Below are 22,671 nucleotides of genomic sequence, written 5' to 3'. Positions count from 1 at the left end.
TACAGTTGAATTTGGGTATCACATTTGCTTGGGTCACGTGGAAATCAACATTGTGGAAGTGATTTTGCAAATTGCATTTACTCTCCAGTTAAAAAAAATAAATATGGACAGACTTGCATTTGTTTGTTATTTATCATGTACCTAGTACATGCATACATTTCATTTTTGTATTCCTCAAAACATAACATGAAAGGAATTTTCAGCAAATAAACACAAACACTAGTAAAAATACTAAACTTTGTTGTGTATTTTCATAACATTTCATTACATGACGGTGTGTATTCTTGTAACTAAATCCAAATGGCATGCTTGAGAAAAAAAACACCATTGCTTTACATATTCATGCATTATAATTTCATAAATAATCATGTTTCTTTACTTATTATTTATATCTATTCTATCTATTACATCGAATTAACACAAGATTTAATTGATAAATTCATACACACATGGCATAATATACATTTGATGAAAACATGCCACAAAATACCTATATACTGTTGCATTTGATACTTCAGAATGCCAATTTGAGCACATTTTAAGTATACAGAATTGCCTAATTTCCATGCATAATAATGCAATAAAACTGCAAATTGCCAAAAATTAAAAAGTTAATTACATAGAAATCTGAAATCAAAACTGCCACAGCTAGATAGTGATCAACAGCTTATTTTTTTTTTGTGGCAGACAATTTTGAATTGTATTAAATTTACTAAATGTCTAAAATACACAATGTCTGTCCACTGCATTTAAATCAAAAACTAAAAAAAATACTATCAACAAAATTCTGCTCTGTAGTGAGCCCAACTTACACACATGAATAAAATAAAGATTAGTTAAGCAAGAAAAAAATATTCATAATTAAAACATAAGAGAAGATTTTTTAGCAGTTACTAATATTTTTGTCCTTTTTTCTGACTGAATTATTTTAACAATAAATCATACTTAATGTTAACATATGCACCAAACAAAGTTAAACACATAAATACATATACATGTTTATCTAAAGAACTGCATCCAAAGGACATGTTGAACTTAGCTCCCATTCACACCTAAAACTAAGCAATAATTCTGGTAAAAGTCATAACAAAAAACTGTCATTACTGTTTAAACTCAAACTAATGAAAGTATGAATCCTTTTATAGTGCATCATAAATTATCAGGAATTATCACAGTGGATAACGAACCAGAAGTTATCTCTTTTTGCAGGCTAACAATCACAGTTGTACCCAGTGGAACTGCAAATTTAAAGTATTTTTGCAGGGGTAACTATAACCATGGAAATCTTGACCTATCTTCCTCAAAGAAAGCAACTTTCGAAAAAACAAAGATAGATAGATCAAGAATTTTAACATAAACAAACAGGAAAAAAAAATTTATTCATGGAAAAGTACAATGTATTATGTATGTATATGTACCAATAAGTATGTATACCATGCCTAATTCTAAATCATGTAACAAAAATGTTCAAGCAGTTTTTCAACTGTGGGGGGGGGGGGGTGTCTTGCAGAAAAAAATATATAATAAATAGGAACGTTGTGGCAACAATTTTGAAGCTCATCGCATAAATCAAAGAATGTTATTGCCAGTAAATATATGTTATCCGGAACTCGGCAAATGGGGTTTTTTCCAATCTAAACCCTCAGTACAAACAAACTTTTACCGTTATAATAGCTTCATGGTGCAAGTCATAATAGAAAAGTTAACATGTTGCGCTTATTTTCGAAGCTGTAACTGTAAAAGTTTGTTTCTATCTCCAGATTAGCTAAGAAAAACACAAAATATTCTTTATTCCATAGTATGTCTAGTGAAAGCACTTTAATTCTTTCCTTCAAAATATGTCCTTTTTATGATTATAATTATGATTATAATTATAACATTTATATTTCTTTTGCATTTTAACAACTAGTATGTTTGAATTACAATAAATACCTTGTTTTTGTTTATAAAAGCTCTCTGACTAAATCATACATACAAATATCCCTTTTGTTTGGTGATGGCCCACAATTCCCACCATATAAATACATTGTATACATTCAAATTATTCATTCAAAACAGAAAAATACATCTTCCTGGTTAACTAAATATTCACAACATATATTGGTGTTTAGTTTACAGTTAAGCAACAGAAAAATCATGAGAAATTATTATACGAGTAATGTATGTTTAAACTAAACCTAATATTCCAAACCCATTTAAAGATAAACATTAAAAACGTGAAAACTTGCAAACAATGTACCAAATGAATTTACCAACAACCAGAAATGAGTATTTTTACAATAACATAATGAATGAAGCATCATTGGTAAAAATTAAACTCTTTCTGATTCATGTAGATCTACTTCCATTTTCTGCATATTTAATACATGTATTTCATTATTGTATTGTAAACTGTTAGAATGCAGGAAATTGCACTTGACAACCCTCAGTGCTTTGTGAAAACAAAGGCTATAAGGGCTTTAAAATACAAAGGGAAATAATTTGGTAAAGATCTGTACTAGAGTTACATATCTTGGTCAGAATTCTGCAATAATGATACCAAAAACATGTGTAAAGCCATGAAAACAGTTTCTCAGAAGTCAGAGTAAAATATAAAGTTACAAGCAAAATCTTATAAACTTACATTATGCCATCACCAAAATGACCATGACTGGGTACAATGAGAGAGATTGCCCAACCTTTTTTTATAATATTGGTTTATACAGAATTTATTTCAGTTTGCTTGTGTAGGAAGCTATCAGCTTATAGACACTCTTGAGTCCGTTCTTGGAAACAACCTGTACTGAGCAAAGAGTGTAAAGTTTCTTGCTCAAGGACACAACGACTTGCCCCTGACAGGGTTTGATCCCATATGGCTAGCAATCATTAGATTACTATACAGACTCGTTAACCAATCAGCGATGTTGCAATTATTTTTTTTTTTTTTATAATATTGTACCTTATAACAGGTTACAACAGTTTTATAATGTAAAAGTATGACATACTGTAATGGATATGTTGAATGCAAACTATAATTCTAAATGGAAAATATACTTTGGTTTTAAGCCACTCTCACACTGTAAAGGTCCTATGACTAAAGTAACAATAAAAGCATTAGTAAATTATTATGACTATACATGTTATATAATAGTTAACTGTTTTCATCACATTTCACAGAAACTTAAGATATTTAAGTTGCAACAGAAATCATATCAATCAACTTTACCATGTTGTAACAATAAATTTCTGACCAATTTGAGTACATGTATTTTCTCTCTCAAAAATATAATCTTTAATCGAAAACAAAACACACTTAGCAGATATAAATAACTGATTAATATGAAATTCTTGAAATGCTCTATTTGTAAAACATATCAAAAATTCGACCAATCAGATGCAGAGTTTAGCTCCTTTTGAATATGAACAGCAATAACATGGGATTTTTGCCACCTGTATAGAGCCAGGTTAGCCTTAACATCCATGCATGAACTTGACCACTCTACACAGTTGGCTGTTCCATTTATTTACCTATTAAATTCAATATCCCTATAATTAATAATGGACTGATCAAAGTTTGAAACAGGGCAAGTTCATTTTTTTAAAAAAATCAGCGTGACCAGACTCTATATGTATTCCATTGGCTGCTCAATTGTTAAATTTTTGCTATCAAAGTCAATATCCCTCAAATTAACAATGAACTCATCCAAATTGTAAACAGGGCAAGTTCATTTTAAAAAATCAGCAGTGTATAAGTTAAAAAATGCATTTTTTTTTATAATTATACCTATATCCTAGCTTCAAATATTCTTAATATGTAAAGGTTATTATGAAATAAGTAAAGCAAATAATTATAATTTAAAGCATATTGATTAACAAGGCTGATTTGTCTATTACAGTTAATTGCTTTGAAATATATAGAAATGCCTAGAAATACAAAAATAAACCATTTGATAACAACAAAGGTATCTTGACTATTTTTGCATAATTTTTCATTGTTTGGTTACCATTAAATGAAATATGCTATGAAACTTCACCCATGAAACAAAAATGAGTAAATTTATGTGAAAATAAGCTGTGAGTCTTAATTCATAGGACCAAAAATGCACATACCACAAATCCTGGTTGATACAACATAAAACATGATGTTCATTTCCTAAATAAAACAACATATAAGATATGATTTCAGCACACTTTCAAATCTTGATATATTCATAAAACAGAATACACTGCATCAAAATTAATTCCCTGTAGATTGTTATCTCTTTGTGAAATATGTTCATAATATATTTCGTGTAAAAAATGTTTCTATTTAAAGGGAGCCTGTTTAACAACTCTTTGTAGCAGCGGCTTTCCGACGCGATTTCTGTCCACACGGAAGAATTGGCTGTTTCCTCTCTTGATATTACCCTGAAATCAAATTAAAGTATAATTGGGTTTTGTATATGATCAATCTTGTGAAATCCATAAGAGTAAAGTACAAGATGTTTTATTTATGATGACCCTTTTAGCATATCCCTCCAAATCATGGCAGTAAGCCACCACATTGTTTCTAGGCATTTTGTCAAGCATTACCAGTACTAGTTGCCTTCACTTTCGCAAGGAACTGATAACTTCTGTACATGCCAGAGCAGAGGTACAATGTGAATGACCGTAGAAAGGATTTCATGATAAATCACAACAAAAGTGACCTGCAACGCCTGGGAATCGAACCCAGGTCACCCGATTCACACAATTTATTCAGCAAAATATTAACTAGTCAATAACAAATTTCAAGATAAATACTTATGTTAAATTCCTGTAGTAGTTTGACAAAACATGCAACAGAATTTACCATTATTTTTTTTTTTTGTGTACCATTTCTAGGGATGGGGTTGGGGGGGGGGGACATGTTTGAAAATATGAACATGGAGGGAGAACAATTAACAGTGTAACAAGTGAAGTGACTGTAGAAAGTAGAAAAACACTTTTTTATGGAAACACAAATGCCCCAGTTCCAAATCTGTATTTAACGAACATTACAGTAACAGATATGAGGCATTTCCTGAATTTTTGAATTTGACCTTGAATATTCTAACTTCTAAAATGGAAATAGGTACAGAAGAAGATGTTTGGATAAAACAAGAGGGCCATGATGGCCCTGAGGTCGCTCACCTGTATATAGGCCTCCCCCCCCCCCCCCCACGGCAGGGCCAATTCTAACCCAAAGGCTTTTATTTGAACAAACTTGGTAGACACCCATAAGATGATGTTTCATGCTTAACATCTAAGCTCTAGCTCATTGGGTTTTTTCAAAGAAGATTTTTTAAGTTTTTACTATACACATATAGTTAAAAACAATGACACCCCTGGGGCGGGGCCAGTTTTGACCCCAGGGCTTTTATTTGAACAAACTTTGTAGACACTTACTAGAAGATGTTTCATGCTTAATATCTAAACTCTAGCTATTTGGGTTTTTTCACATAAGAGTTTTAAGTTTTTGCTATACACATATAAGGAAAATCAATGACCCCCGGGGCGGGGCCAATTTTGACCCCAGGGCTTTTATTTGAACAAACTTTGTAGACACTCACTAGAAGATGTTTGATGCTTCATATCTAAACTCTAGCTATTTGGGTTTTTTCAAAGAAGAGTTTTTAAGTTTTTCGCTATACACATATAAGGAAAATCAATGACCCCCAATTTTGACCCCAGGGCTTTTATTTGAACAAACTTGGTAGACACCCATTAGAAGATGTTTCATGCTAAATATCTTAGCTCTAGCTCTTTGAGTTCTTTAAAAGAAGATTTTTTAAGTTTTTACTATATGCATATAGGGAAAATCTATGACCCCCTGGGGCGGGGCCAATTTTGACCCCAGGGCTTTTATTTGAACAAACTTGGTAGACACTCATTAGAAGATGTTTCATGCTAAATATCTTAGCTCTAGCTCTTAGGGTTTTTTAAAAGAAGATTTTTTTAAGTTTATACTATATGCATATAGGGAAAATCAATGACCCCCTGGGGCGGGGCCAATTTTGACCCCAGGGCTTTTATTTGAACAAACTTGGTAGACACTAACTAGAAGATGTTTCATGCCAAATATCTAAGCTCTAGCTCTTAGGGTTTTTTAAAAGAAGATATTTAAAGTTTTTTATTTCGGTTGCCATGGCAACCAGAGTTCTGCATGGAATTAAATACTTGAACAATTTTTAAAGGTGACCACCAAAGGAACATTCCTGTGAAGCTTGGATGAAATTGGCCTAGTGGTTTATGAGGAGATGTCATTTAAAGTAAAAGTTTACGGACGACGGACAGACGCCGAACGGACGCCGGACGAAAAGCGATCACAAAAGCTCACCCTGTCACTTTGTGACAGGTGAGCTAAAAAGCCAAAACCAATAAAAGACTAATGTTATCACACATGTGTATCTTTTTTTATAATATAAATCTACTTACAGTCTCCTTTAAGTGTTTCCAGCATTCACTCCAGTCTGCATACGGTTTCATATTAGGTGGAGATGCAGCCACCAACCTTCATGAAAATAATACATAAAACATGTTAGATCTATCAGGTAAAATAACACAGTATATCACAGTCAATTAAATACCCTGTATATGAAACTAAACATTCTCAAAAACATAAAGAAATTGACAAGCAAGAAACAGCATTTTTCATATTTGTGATCATCTTGTCAAAATGTAGGAGACTCCAGAAACATTTCCTAGATTTTTTTGCTAACACTGCAATGATGCAATTTTGAACCAGAATTGTAGGCTTGCCTGGCTCTATACTGGTGGAAAAGGCTTCCAGCAGGTTAATGGTTAAAGTTACTAAACTAAGAAAAAGCTTGAAATTTCAGATGACATCTGCATGTACCAACTGCATAAATTTGTTCTTTACAAAATGAGATCCTTATAAACTTGAGTCAAATCTGGACATGATACGGAAATACACAAAAATGTTATGTAATGAATGCTAATGCACTATCATTTCAATAAGTTAAACTTAAAGAAAACTCAAAATCCTTAGGAAAACTACAAAATCTTTTGAAAGCTATAGACTTACTCAGTTCCAGCAACTGCCATAACATTGGACACCAATGTAAAGGGGTATGTAAAATTGGAAACTACAAGCTGAAAGAAAATTGAAGAAGAAAATACAAAATGTAATTAACTTTTTTCTATTTGTAGTGTCAAACCACATTACATTTCTAATCAAACATGGAAACATATGATAATTATTAATTAAAGTTTAAATTACATAACCTGATGTCATTACAGCCAATACAAGTGACCTATCACTCTTTGGCTTTTAGAAAAGCTCTGAATTTAGAGCAGTTTGTTATGTGAAGTTTTTTTTTAACTAAATGTTTAAAATCCGGTTGCCCTCAACTGTCAAGAATCTGATCTGATGGTATGGATTTATACTGATGGCATACAAACAAATTCAGGAAAAAGTTAAAAACCACTTGACAGTCAGGAAAATAAATGATAATTACACTTGGTTTAATGAGTCTGTTTATGAGATATAACATGAGCAAGGCTTCTCTTACAAAATAGCACCAGCTTAAGCAGAACTTATCTTTTCCACTGAAAGTGTTAAATAAATGATCCTGTAAGGACTAGAACAATAAAACACCAATGAATTTTGCACAACATTTAACTCTGCTGTTGTAATTATTATGAGATTTTTGGAAAGTAATTTTTGCCATTATCATTTAAAGAGATAATTTTTACTTACCCCAACAAACAATGGTACATATGACTGGGCCTCCTAAAAAAAGAGAAATAAAAATATCTCTTAAGTATTTTATTCATAAAAAGTAACATCATTTGATAACTGAAAATCAAAATTTACAAGTATTACATTATGTTTCTTCTTTTCATTCAATTTATAGCATGTGCTGATGACTGATTTGTTTCTTTGATTGGGTTTTATGTCACACCAACACAGTATAGGTCATATGGTAACGTTCCAGCATTACTGGTGGAGGAAGACCTCAGGTGCCTCTCTGTGCATTATTTCAGGCGCAAACGGGCACCTGAGTAGAAACACTGACGTTCCGTAAGCTAGCTGGATAGCTTCCTCACATGAAAGAATCAAAAGTCCCTGTCGGGATTCGAACCCACAGCGATCATGATTGAAGGACACTTGTCCAGCTGGGACTGACAGAGGAAGATCCATGTATTATTTCAGGCACACCGAAAGGACTTCTGCTAACTGCATAACTACATTAACATCATGTTTATTTTAAGTGCAATAGATGTTAACCGTAACTCAGCAAATATGCGTTTTTTTTTTTCAAGCTAATCCCTCGGTACAAACTTTTACTGTCATAACTTCACAGTGTACTACCGGTCATAATAGATCAGTCAACCTGTTGCACTTATTTTCGAAACTCTTAACTGTAAAAATTTATATGTACACCCAGATAAGCTGGGAAAAAAACAAAATATTTTTAATTTAGGAGTAAGTCGATAAACTGAGATTAAGGAGTTTATATTATTTACATGTACTTTATTCACACATTAAATGGAAATTTCACAAATTTATTTTATCACAGTCAGTTTACATAATACTAAATTAACAAAAGTTTACAAACAAAACAATTAACTGAAACCAAAAGAACACAATGAAGAACATTACAAAAACAACAGATCTTTTAAAACAGTAAAACTCCTTTTTTGAGTCCTGATAAAAAATTTAGCCCGCCAACTGCTAAGATTTTATCAAGTGTACTAAACTTTGTAATTTTTCACTTAATATTTAAATGAGGACACCCACCTTCCCTGACATATAAATACAAATTCGTATTTAATATGCTCCATACTTCCACTTTAATTAACTCTACAGCCATTAAAAGCAAAACATACTCTTTAGGTAACACAACAAACTAGCAAACCTCAAAGAGTAAGGGTACAAATATTGTATACACTCTCCCTGTACAACACCCAAACTTGGACAGATTCCTCTTAAAGTCAAAGAGCAAGAAACATTATTACATTTACTCAACCTATGGTAAAATATTAATGAAACGCAAAGCATTTAATTCAAGTTTTACTGAGCCGTATTTGTTAGAAATACAGAATATAGAGTATTGATAAACTGTAAGAGTTTAAAAATTACATAATCCAATCCTTGGCGGTAGTTATATAAATACCCTTAAATACCATTAAAAAGGACCATCCCTTTATTCAATATATTAAGAAGTCCCTCAAGTGGTCTTTAAAAAGGCGTTTCACTGCAACAAAACAACTAGATATCAAATTTTAAAATTAAACTAACTCCAGGCACATTCCATTTATCCAGATCCTGAAATATATACCTCATTTCTATAAAACTATGACATCATCATGACATCATATTTAACCCTTATCCTGCAGGAACCAAAAGTGATTAGCCATTGTCACAAGTATAGAGCCAGGCCAGTTATACTGAAATTGCTTTTGTATTGTCAATGAAATCCCTTTAAATTTGAATGGACTGTTCCAAATTCAAAGCAGGGCAAGGCCATACATACATTCTGCAGAATAAGGGTAAATATATCTTTTTTAGTTTGGTTCAATTAAATAGTAAAATTTGGACCCCGACTTATAGTGGTGCCCGACTTATAGGCGAGTAAAAGAGTGTAATACAGTTTGAAACAAATCCTGTAAATTCTTATAAATTCTGTACAAGATATCAAAAAGCTATCCAGAAAACTTTGAAACACGGATTCCCCTGCTATATGTGTTAGGACACTGAGAAACAAGAGGGCCATGATGGCCCTAAGTCGCTCACCAGAAACAACTGCTTTTCAGTGTTGGAATGTCAATATATTCTAATATTAAATTTGAGCATAAAATATATTTAAACAATATTTTGAAGAAATGCCATGACCTAGGGCATTTAAGCTTTAGCTTAAACAGGGCTAATCAAATTAATATGAGCACTTGATAAAAGACTACCTAAGAATGCTACAAAGTTTAGTGATCATCTATCAATAATTTCAGTAGGAAATGATGTTCGAAGGTTTTTTCTATTTTTAGCTTTAGTGGCCTCTAAAAGCAAATTAATATAAGCAAACTTGATAAAAGAGTACCCAAGAATGCTACAGACAAAGTTTGGTGATCATCCATCAATTGGTTCTGAAGAAGAAGATGTTTAAAGGTTTTTCTATTTTTAGCTTTCCATCAATTGGTTCTGAAGTAGAAGATGTTTAAAGGTTTTTCTATTTTTAGCTTTAGCAGCCCCTAAAAGGGGCCAATCAAATTAATATGAGCAAACTTGATAAAAGACTACCCAAGAATGCTACAGACAAAGTTTGGTGATCATCCATCTATTAGTTCTGTAGAAGATGTTTAAAGGTTTTTCTATTTTTAGCTCTGCTGACCCCTAAAAGGGGCCAATTGGAATGACATAAGCAAATTCATGTGTGACTGTCACAAGGATGCTACAGACCAAATTTGAAGTAAATCTGCTAAGTAGTTTCAGAAAAGAAGACAATTGCTGACGCTTGACGACGGACGCCGGAGCATCCCCCTTTGACACTAAAAGCTCACCGTGAGCTAAAAAAACACACACTTTTTTCCAATAAAAGACCATTCATAAGTAAGAGGACTGATGGCTGTTGATAGAAACAGTTTTTTTAATATTCACACTGACTACTGACCTTTGACCTCTTAGTTTGACCTTGACTTTAGAGCTAGGGTTATAAGTCTTATACAAGACATGCTGACTCATCATGCTACACAATTCTTCCAAGTTAATTCAAAACCCATTGATGCATGACAGAGTAATAGGAAGGACAAGATTTCCTAACTGCTGACCTTTGACTTCTAAGTGTGATCTTGAAATTGAAGCTAGGGGTTGTGCATAACACACAGTCTTATCATGCTGCAAAATTGTGACAAGTTATTTCAAAATCCCTTCATGTAAGACACAGTTCCAGACAATAATTTCGAACACAAAACACTCAGGCTAGCACGGACAGGAGTAACACTATATGTCCCTTTGCCATTATCATGGTAGGGCATAAAAGGTATAATAATTTTGTTTAACAATGGTAGGGAATGTAATACAAATACTGCATCCCCATCTCTCTGGGCCACCTAAACTTAAATACTATGTAAGACAGAAAAGGTGTCCATATGCATATCCCGAGGTGGGGTGTTAGGGATATAACTACTCTGATTATTGGAAATCAATTTATGCTTTCTGAGTGAAAATTATGCAAAAACAGGTGAAAATCATGCAAAAATATGACTTGTGGTCCTCTCTGGATACCCAGTAAAATGCAAAACCCCCTCTGGCATATCCATTAACCCTTATTGAAATTTTGCAAACCCCTAGGTAACTTGGTGTCAATAATCAGATTGAGCCCTAAATATATTAAGCTTTACAAATAAAGAAATTCATACACTGATAATCAAGATATTAAAGAAGTAAACTAACCTTTGTAGGGATAACATATTTATTTAATGCTCCTATAATTAGGTTAGACGCCCATATTTGTATAATTTCCCCTAGCAATCGTGGAGTGAGCCCTCTGAAATGCAAAAACAATTATGTATAGTCAAGTATTTCATACAACAAATCCTAAAACATCATAACAGTCTATAAATCTATAAAGACATACAGTTCAGGAGAAAAAGCATCAAGACTGGAAATTGGGTATGTGTATTTGAGCCCTGGTCAAGACTCATAATAATCTGAAATGACTTGATTGACAACAACATCTTAAAGGACATTTATCCTTCATAATTTGTTCTAAATGATTCATGTTAAAAAGTAAATGATTTATATTACAAATCAAATGATTTATGTTACATAGGTTTTTTTTGTGTGTGCAATTTTATCAGATTCAGGTTGACTGTTACAATCCTCTCAATATAGATTTTACAGCAGCCTGATAAAATATGAGATTGGCCAGTAAATAAGGACTCTAACGTATAAAGCTAAAGTAGCTGAAGCCTATATAATATATCATAAAAGAAGATTTTATTTGGTTTTTACTATATACATATAAGGAAAATCAGTGACTCCCTGGGATGGGCAAATTTTGACCCAAGGGCTTTTATTTGAACAAACTTGGTTAAAACCCACTAGATGATGTTTCATGCTAAATATCTTAAGCTCTAGGTCTTTGGGGGTATTTTTTAAATAATAATTTTTTAAGTTTTTTCTTTCAGTTGTCATGGCAACAAGAGCTCTGCATGAAATTAAATTCTTTGAACAAAGGCAACCAACAAAGGAATATTTCTGTGAAGATTGGATGAAATTGGCTTAGCGGTTTATCAGAACATGTTGTTTAAAGTAAAATTTTATGGACTGATGACGGACTGACAAATTGCGATCACAAAAGTACACTATGTCACTTTGTGACACTGAGGTGAGCTAAAAAGGACAGGGAACTTACGCAAAGAAGCCTTTAATTCCATCTGAGTGATAAATTTCTCCAATAGCTGGAAAAAGGCCACTGAAATGGTAAAATACAGAAGATTATGATATGTTAAATCACATTACAAACAGGACCATACATACTACCATATTAATGGAAGTACTTGAGATAATAATATTCACACACTGTCATATATCTGTACATGATGAACTTTTACAATTTGAAACTAAAACAAGAACTGTTGGAGGACAGTAACGCTCGACTATTCGAAAAGTTGTCACAAGGGTGTTTCATTGAGTATAATAATGCTAACCTATTTGAATACATAAAATTGTCCGAAAACGAACAAACCCTTCAGTAGTTATGGAGATGCCAGCTTACAACCAAAAATTAACATTGAATTTCTAAGTCGAAAAAGGGGCATTATTATGCAAAAAAGTAAATCAGAGTTATGGGACTTGTGCAATTCATCTTAGATAATCACAGAAAACAAGTGTGTGAAGTTTTAATCCATTCCCTTCAGTAGTTATGGAGATACCAGCTTACACGCAAAAACTTAACCAAGAATTTCTAAGTCGAAAAAGGGACATAATTACATAAACAAGAGGGCCATGATGGCCCTGAGGTCGCTCACCTGTATATAGGCCCCTGGAGCAGGGCCAGTTTAAACCCCAGGGCTTTTATTTGAACAAACTCGGAAGACACCCATTAGAAGATGTTTCTTGATGTTAAGTTTTTACTACACACATATAATGAAAAACAATGACCTCTGTCCTCCCCCATCCCCATCCCCCGGCAGGGCCAATTTTTACCCAAGGGCTTTTATTTGAACAAACTTGGTAGACACCCATAAGAAGATGTTTCATGCAAAACATTTAAGCTTTAGCTCATTGGGTTTTTTAAAAAGAGGACTTTTTAAGTTTTTACTATACACATATAGTTCAAAACAATGACAACCCTGGGGCAGGGCCAGTTTTGACCCCAGGAATTTTATTTGAACAAACTTTGTAGACACTTACCAGAAGATGTTTCATGCTTAATATCTAAACTCTAGCTATTTGGGATTTTTCAAAGAAGATTTTTATGTTTTTGCTATACACATATAAGGAAAATCAATGACCCCCGGGGCGGGGCCAATTTTGACCCCAGGGCTTTTATTTGAACAAACTTGGTAGACACCCATTAGAACATGTTTCATGCTAAATATCTTAGCTCTAGCTCTTTGAGTTCTTTAAAAGAACATTTTTTAAGTTTTTACTACATGCATATAGGGAAAATCAATGACCCCCTGGGACGGGGCCAATTTTGACCCCAGGGCTTTTATTTGAACAAACTTGGTAGACACTCACTAGAAGATGTTTCATGCTAATCATCTTAGCTCTAGCTCTTTGGGTTCTTTAAAAGAAGATTTTTTAAGTTTTTACTATATGCAAATAGGGAAAACCAATGACCCCCTGGGGCGGGGCCAATTTTGACCCCAGGGCTTTTATTTGTACAAACTTAATAGACACTCACTAGAAGATGTTTCATGTCAAATATCTAAGCTACAGCTCTTTCGGATTTTTAAAAGAAGATATTTAAAGTTTTTTCTTTTGGTTGCCATGGCAACGAGAGTTCTGCATGGAATTAAATTCTTTGAACAATTTTTAAAGGTGACCACCAAAGGAACATTCCTGTGAAGTTTGGATGAAATTGGCTTAGTGGTTTATGAGGAGATGTCATTTAAAGTAAAAGTTTACGGATGGACGACGGACGGACGGACAATGGACGGACGACGGACGGACGCCGGACGGACACCAGACGAAAAGCGATCACAAAAGCTCACCCTGTCACTTTGTGACAGGTGAGCTAAAAAGCAAATCAGAGTTAAGAAACTTGTGCCAATCATCTTAGATAATCACAGACAACAAGAGTGTGAAGTTTCAATCCATTCCCTTCAGTAGTTATGGAGATACTAGCTTACATGCAAAAGCTTAACCAAGAATTTCTAAGTCGAAAAAGGGGCCTAATTATGTAAAAAAGCAAATCAGAGTTATGGGACTTGTGCCAATCATCTTAGATAATCACAGAGAACAAGTTTGTGAAGTTTCAATCCACCTTTCAGTAGTTATGGAGATACCAGCTTACACGCAAAAACTTAACCACAGGGACGCCGACGCCGACAAATGGGTGACTGCATTAGCTCAATTATTCTGCGAATAGTCGAGCTAAATATGGGGATTGAAGCCTTGATTTCAAAGCCAACATTGTTCCAATTATTGAGGTAAGTAGGCAAACATAGAAGCAACAACACTTCAGTCATGTCAGAATGAAATGAGGTATGAAAACATCAAGCTTATAATGACTTGGACAAGGAAACATAACAACAGAGAAATTATCATGGCCTGAAAATAAAACTAGGAGACTCGCCTAGTTAGAGTTTGACGTAAGAGTCCAAAAATGTACTATGACAACAACATTTGGACTTGTAATCTGAAATGTGTCTCAAATTGATCACACAAGATAATATATCTATGTCTGTTAATTAATAACAAATTTACATACCAGTATATTTTTTCTCCTCCAACAAATTGAGCAATCTGCCTGACCATAATCACTGTAATTATAGAATAATTAACTGTAAAGTATAATGTAAAACCTAAAACTAGATCATTTTTAACTAATAATTACTCATTGGTAATTACTCCATAAAAAGTTTAAAGAATTTTATGTGCAAGGACTTTTGTGTCATAGTCGAAGTAATAGTTTTGTGATCGGTGCTAAAATAATTATGTTTAAATTATTACAATTATGCCAATTTAAACATGTTTTTGGTAATATCTCAGCAGTGGCCGATCCAGCCTAACTGTCTTCCCTGGATAACTAACCAGAAATTACCAATTTCTCTGCAAATGGTCGGCAACTAATTCCACAGGATTTCTGAATCATCCATGAGAGACAAATGACCATAAGACTCAATGTGAGTGATCAATTGTCCCAGAGAAAATACGCCTCGCCCAAGGATTGGACAAGCAACACCTGAAAACAAAGCCTATGCTCTCCCTGCTGAGTTTAACCAGGGACCAAAAACTATCCAAACATATAAAAAAAACTAAAAATCAACAAAGGGCCATAATTCTGTTAAATTTGGTCGCAGCAAAAATTCCTTCCTTTACTACAATCTACACATTAAGGTTGTTAATCCCTGGAAGTTTAAGCAAAATCTGCCATCCGGTTTAAGAGAAGTTGTGTTCACAAAATTTCTACATAGTATATAGTGAAAAAATCAACAAAGGGCCATAATTCTGTTAAATTTGGTCGCAGCAAAAATTCCTTCCTTTACTACCATCTACACATTAAGGTTGTTCATCCCTGTAAGTTTAAGCAAAATCTGCCATCCGGTTTAAGAGGAGTTGCGTTCACAAAATTTCTACATAGTATATAGTGAAAAAATCAACAAAGGGCCATAATTCTGTTAAATTTGGTCGCAGCAAAAATTCCTTCCTTTACTACCATCTACACATTAAGGTTGTTCATCCCTGTAAGTTTAAGCAAAATCTGCCATCCGGTTTAAGAGGAGTTGCGTTCACAAAATTTCTACATAGTATCTAGGAAAAAAATCAACAAAGGGCCATAATTCTGTTAAATTTGGTCACAGCAAATATTCCTTCCTTTACTACCATCTACACATTAAGGTTGTTCATCCCTGTAAGTTTAAGCAAAATCTGCCATCCCGTTTTAGAGGAGTTGCGTTCACAAGATTTCGGGACGTACAGACGGACGGACTGACGTATTGACGGACGGACAAGTGCAACGCTATATGCTCCCACATTGTGGGGGCATAATGACCTTATATATGACCTTATATCTCATTAGGAAATGAAGTGTCCCAGAAGTCAGATATATGAGTGAGTATGAGTGAGTATCAAATGTCTTATATGCTTACCATGGAAAGGTTGGCTTGAAATAACTGCAGCACATTTTGCCACTGTTTCTTGTCCAGTCTGTAACAAATAAACACAACTTTAGAAAACAAAATTATACAAATAACATGAAATTAACAGTATCTAACCATTTCTAGTCAGAATAGGCAATTAAATCTGATCAGATGAAGTTATTAACCTTTCACCTTCTAAATTTCAATTTCAACCCATTTTTGGAACTGTTCCATAACCAATTTGGCAACTTTCCAGCTTTATTTTAACAGCAGACAAAAGCATGAGTGCCTTATATCTATATATATAATCATCTATACATATCATATAACACATTATTCCACAACCTTTGATTTTCTGTTAGCATGTTAAATGGAACAAGTGGCAACACATTGTCTCATTAATTTGGCCATACCTGGCAAGGAGGGGGGTGCTTCTTGGGGTAGTCTTTGTTTTTACAAACTTTGTGAAGCATTCACAAAAGTAATATTATATCAAACACATTTATTTATTAACTATTTTTATCTAACAAAGGTAAAACAATTTGAAAATCTCAAGCCATTCCAACATGTCTGAAGTATAATATTTCATATCAGTTAAATCATAAATCAACAAAACATTTTGTGGGATCACATTATTGGGAAACCATTGAAATTACACCTAGTTGATTGCAAAGACCAAAATATTTATGGCTTTATTATTTGCTTGGACTAGCTAAATCTGGAAAATAAAGATTCAATAAGACAAACTGGAAATTTTACAGAAGTAGCAGATGTATGGTAATAAAGGTTATTCAAGGTAATCAAAGTAAGACATCTATAAAGTTAACATTCAAAGAGCAAACACTGAATGTAACAAAATTTAAGAAATTCTATAAACAGAAATGGCAACTGCAGCTGGTTACACTGATGAAATCATTGATGACCAAAATGAATTGGCTGTTGATGAAGACAGCACAGGTGAGGACATTAATGCTGAAAGTGATTCACTCACACAAGAATCAGATGAGGTACTTGAAATGTTTTGTGAGCACTGTGAAAAGGAAATAGGAGAAACAGTAAAAGCTGATGGATTCTGTGCAGACTGTTTGGAATATTTGTGTGGAACTTGTCTGAGATATCATCAGAAATATAAATCTGACCATTCCATACAAGACAGTGCTAATATGCCACAGGACTTCTGTTTCCAGAAATGCCAAGATCATCCAAAAGAGTTGATTAAATTTTATTGTATGACTTGCCAGCAAAAGGCATGTTCTGTTTGTAAAAATATCCACCAAAATGAATGTACAATTGAACATATTCCAAGTCTTGTTAAATCAGTTGATTTAAGATGTAAAAAGAATGAAGTAATAAAAGCAATTGAAAATGACATAGATGTACTTAGTAAATCTAAAGATGATGTCATCTCAAAATTATCAGATGTTCAGTCAATCAGCCAGAATGCAAAAGTTTCAGTTAGAGAGCATACGAAATCACTGAAAAAAGACACAGAAGACCTGTATCTAGACAATATCCATGAGCTTCAGCAGAAACAAGAAAGTGAAATAGAGCACTATGAAAAGAAGAGGGCTGACATACTTGCAAAGTTGGACAAAGAAAAAGAAGATCTTATGAACAATCATCAAGTCCAAACCAAAATGCTTCAGGACAACAAAATGATAACCTTTGATCAGATAGAAAGGAAAGAAGAAGAATTAGATAAACAATCTGAGTCAATAAAACTGAGAAATGAGACAAGATTGAAGACACTGTCCTCCAAATCTGATAAAATAGAAGCAGATTTAGAAATCCTTAAGCAAAACCTTTTGAAGAAGCTGCTTAAAAATCAGAAATGTGAAGTATTCTTAGCAATAAAAGAAGCTGGAAAACTTTTAGAAAAAATAAAAATTGATGTTGAAGAAGCAAGTCAACCTGTTGCAATAAGCAACTATGAATTTCAGCCTGATGGTCTAAAGATAAGCAAGCTTGATGTCAATACTACCATTGGTTTTGGCTCTTTCAAGGAGAAAACAAAAATCAGGACAAAAATCAGTTTTCAAAAGATGTTTCCTCACAGCATCCTTTAGATAAATGGTGTAGCAATATAACTGGACTCTGCAAAATCTCTGACACTCATTTAATTGCAGCAGATAACACAAACAAGTCCCTCAAATTAATAGATATTGAAAGAAATTTGATTTCAGTAGTTAACTTGAAAGATGAACCTTTTGATGTTGCCCTGTTAGAGAACAATATGGCAGCTACAACAATGCCAAATGCCAGAAAAATCCAATTGTTATCAATAACACAAGATAACCAGCTGTCTCTAAGTTCACAAATCTCTGTACCTGGTAACTGCTACGGAATTGCATCCAGGAAATCAAACTTAGTTGTGGGATGTACAGAAAACATTCATGTGATTGGATTAAATGGAAGTGTAGTTAACACCATCCCAATTAAAGCTAACCCCTCAAATCACATTCAACTACATCCAAATGGAAATATTTTATACACTCTTGAAAACCTTGCAAATTATGGAAACGTAGTCATAACAAAACTAATGATCGCTAATAAAAATATTAAAAGAAAGAGGTGTAAGTGTTCACAACCTGTCACAGGTTTAGCAGTTGACAAATCAGGAACAATTTATACATGTACAGCTGATGGACTCTCTCTTTTCCAAATATCTGCCGATTTTTCATACCTTACCCATCAGGTACTGCAGAAACAAACTGAGACGCCAATGAGTTTGTTTTATTGTAATAAAGAAAATAAACTTTATGTTGGTACTGGATCAGGAATAGTCCGGATTTTCAATGTAGAATGAATCATTTGGAGTACAAGTAGATTGCTTGACAAATACATGTAGTATGAATCAAATGATAAATTCATAATAGTTGTTAAAAACATTTTTGAACTTTTCTAATAAGCTCAACATGTTAACAATGTCAAAACAATTTTGTACAGAATCAAGTGTTTTATTGTTTTCACCTGTTTCTTGGAACTTGGCATCATTATAAACCAAATATGTAAATGATTTAACAATAGTTTATAAGACAATAAAAAGATTTCATTATTTTGGATTTGCCACTAGTGTATTACCGTATGTCGGTTACCTAGCTAGCATATTCGTATCTTACACCAGAAGTGAACAAAGGTCACTTTTACACTTTCTCCTTTGTGGCCTTCGTTGACAAGATTTTCAGGACTTTTAAAATGTATAAACAATTGCCATCTATCTTCAATTTCTGTCAAACCAATCTTGAAAATATGAAGAAGTACATTTGTAATTCATTTATAAGATTGACACCTAAAGTGATCTTTTGTTTTTTATTTTGATAGTACAAGAAATGTGAGGAATGTACCTTGAAAATTATTATAATATTTTTGATTCAAGGGTCTTCTTAGTTACTTAAATCTTAAATCAGCCCTTCTAATGGGTTTGCAAATTCCTCAGAATAAATTTCTGCAAACATATTGGTAATTAAATGTCATAAGCTGCAAAAAATTATATAGAATCTAGGCATGTATATTGTGTTGTAAAGTTTGATTCCACTTACAACAGCTTACATTATCATTCCATAATGTTGCATAATATTACTCAACAAGAGCTGTCGGTAGGACAGCAACGCTCGACTATTCTTAGTGCTTGATAGTAAAAAAAAATGCTTGATACAGTTACCTCCTCCTGTTTACAGGTTGGGGTAATGATGGTGAACAAGTGTGCAAAGTTTCAAAGCCATATGTCAATGAACTTTGAAAATATTTGAAGTATTACAAAAACTTTAACATAAATTCTAAGTCGAAAAAGGGGCATAATTAGGGTTGGACACCGGTTCCCGGTATCGGTCCTATACCGAATAGTAACTTCGTAAATTACCGGTATATACCGTTTCGTAAAATACCGGTACTGGATTTGATACTTTTGTAATTTTGTAAAAAAAAAAATAATTTAATAGTCAATATGTCAAAAAAATAAGAAGATTTTTAAATAAAAACAGCCTACAAACACGTAAAACAAACTATGAATTACTATTATCATGCGGCGAGTACGGCTTTCGCGGCAAACTTGAAGTTTGTGACGCGGCGATTTTTTTGTAAAAGTATTGTGCCGCTTATGTTCAAGATAATAATATTTTTGTACTCGGCAGGAAAATATAATTATTTGAACTGATTTTGCTAAAAGTTTGTAAGTTTTAAATGTCAAAGAAACAATGAGAAAACAAATCAAATACTTGAGTAATCATCGGCACATCGCACACAGTCCTTCCAAACACATCGCACACAGCTTTTGCCGTAATGACAATGTAAATCCAACATATGACAATTGTTTATTCAAACAATGCTTTTAGAAAATAATTAAATCCTTTTTTCAGTTTAAGTCTCTAAACACTCATAATGAATACATATTTAATGTTTCTAGGTTCTTTTCATCCATTACCACATGCTGGGATGTATCGTATGTTCCAGCCACATGTACAAATCCACTTGTGAATTACGATTTTAACATAAATGAGGCCGAAATATTCCAACAAAAATATGCCTCCTTTTGTTTTTGGTGTAACACTGAACTATTATTTAACATGTATACATTTTCTTAACAAAAGAATGCTGACAGAACTTCAATAAAAAAGTGTGAATGTCGGCGGCTCTTTGATGGTGAAAGAGTAACAACATCAAAGGGAGGCATATTCTTTTGAATAGCCTATTATGCACCTGTCAAAGGTCAACTTGTGTGTATTACACATTTAGATCTGTGATACTTTAAACAACTGAAACATATTTCATATAGTGTTTTGTAGGATTTTTTGCAAATGTTGGCTAGTATTTTTGCGTATTTGAGCAGTATGGAATTATGCAATTTGGTAAGGACAATACTTTTTTTCTGTAGCAAGATGTTCATGGTGCATGCTATTGAAAAATAAAAGATGTATAAAATTGAAGGGTAAATTCAATATTAATAAATACCAAATCCTTATTATTTGTAAAACATAGGTATTTGCTTTATGACTTCTACAAGGACTTATATTAGGTTAACATGAAAATGTAAACAAGTCATTTTGGAAACAGTCTGTGCTGACTGTGCATATACATGTATTTCAAAATTTCTAAGCTAATTACTGGAGGAAAATATGTTTGTGCTGTTGTAGTAGAACAGACTGGAAACATAAGTGACTTTGAAAAAAACATCTAATGAAATTTCTTACATGTAATTCCAAATTGCAAAGTAAGCCAACCAATCCAGTGATTTCATTTATTACAGTAAACAATAATGTGATTTAAAAAGAATATCAGCATCAGAATAAAATTTCTACACAGTAATAATAATAGCTGTAAGAAAATAATAGATAACCAACTGTCTTAAATTCTTTCAGATGTAGAGATATCAAGATTAAAACAATAATTTGTAGACTTCTCAGCTGCAGACTGCTGTCCTGCATAAGATATTTTGCTGTGTTTAAATTATGTCATGTTCTTTTGATGAAAAAGTAAAAGTATTTTACAATTAACATGTGTAAATGTTGTAAAAAAGAGTAAACACAAAACAACAAAAGAAAAGTATACTTTACAGCATGAAATTTCAGAAAGACCAGTAATGTAACATATTTATTTTCTATTACTACATGTTATATCTCTTCAGTTCTTATACTTGCAGCAACGGGTTTGGTATTGTAAAAGTATCAGTATCAGTATCGATAGAATACCCGTATCGTTTCGTCAGTACCGGTATCGGTATCGGACCGTTTCGTGAAGAACGATATCCAACCCTAGGCATAATTCTGTCAAAATGCTTGATAGAGTTACCTCCTCCTGTCTACAAGTTGGGGTCATGATGGTGAACAAGTGTGCAAAGTTTCAAAGCCATATGTCAATGGACTTGGAAAATATTTAAGGTATTACAAAAACTTTAACATAAATTCTAAGTCGAAAAAGGGGCATAATTCTGTCAAAATGCTTGATAGAGTTTCCTCCTCCTGTCTACAGGTTGGGGTCATGATGGTGAACAAGTGTGCAAAGTTTCAAAGCCATATGTCAATGGACTTTGAAAATAATTGAACTATTACAGAAACTTTAACATAAGTGGTTACACCGACACAGACGCCGACGCCGACACTGGGGTGACTGCAATAGCTCTACTTATTCTTATCTGCAATAGCTCTACTTATTCTTATCGAATAGTCGAGCTAAAAAGTATAGCATATATAAACTTCATATTTATTTTTGAAGAAATATTAGGAGTTTAAACTTTAATTTAGATTTAAGTATTTTTAAGTTTAAAGATATCAAACATGCATTGTTTTATAGACATTTCATTCTTATCATTCACTAGTTTATTATGATTAAAATTGTATTAAGTATATTTGTAGAATTTACTGATTCACTCTTTAACAGGAACTTAGCATGGCCTTAGGCACAATTATTTAACTTATGTATATA

The 22,671-nt window shown here is 33.1% G+C and overlaps 1 protein-coding gene across 2 annotated transcripts in view; it reads right to left on the bottom strand.

Moving 5' to 3' along the window:
• Window positions 1–223: 223 nt before the first annotated feature.
• The window catches only part of LOC132716211 (mitochondrial carrier homolog 2-like), a 34,120-nt gene continuing 11,672 nt past the window's right edge, over window positions 224–22,671 (bottom strand). The window contains exons 5-13 of one of the 2 annotated variants that reach the window (XM_060699427.1): window positions 16,264–16,321; window positions 14,883–14,934; window positions 12,357–12,416; window positions 11,393–11,486; window positions 9,245–9,271; window positions 7,700–7,732; window positions 7,025–7,092; window positions 6,415–6,490; window positions 224–4,386 (exon numbers count right to left, since the gene is read on the bottom strand). In XM_060699427.1, the coding sequence (XP_060555410.1) occupies window positions 4,285–4,386; window positions 6,415–6,490; window positions 7,025–7,092; window positions 7,700–7,732; window positions 9,245–9,271; window positions 11,393–11,486; window positions 12,357–12,416; window positions 14,883–14,934; window positions 16,264–16,321 (570 nt within the window). In that variant the 3' untranslated portion in view covers window positions 224–4,284. The remainder of the gene's footprint in view (window positions 4,387–6,414; window positions 6,491–7,024; window positions 7,093–7,699; window positions 7,733–9,244; window positions 9,272–11,392; window positions 11,487–12,356; window positions 12,417–14,882; window positions 14,935–16,263; window positions 16,322–22,671) is intronic. The other variant, XM_060699428.1, reaches the window with a different exon arrangement.

This window comes from Ruditapes philippinarum, unplaced genomic scaffold, assembly GCF_026571515.1.
Source record: "Ruditapes philippinarum isolate M1 unplaced genomic scaffold, ASM2657151v2 ctg863_1_1_1_1, whole genome shotgun sequence".
Taxonomy (NCBI): domain Eukaryota; kingdom Metazoa; phylum Mollusca; class Bivalvia; order Venerida; family Veneridae; genus Ruditapes; species Ruditapes philippinarum.
Note: the sequence above shows the minus strand (reverse complement) of the source record. Positions and strands in the feature narration are given on the sequence as shown.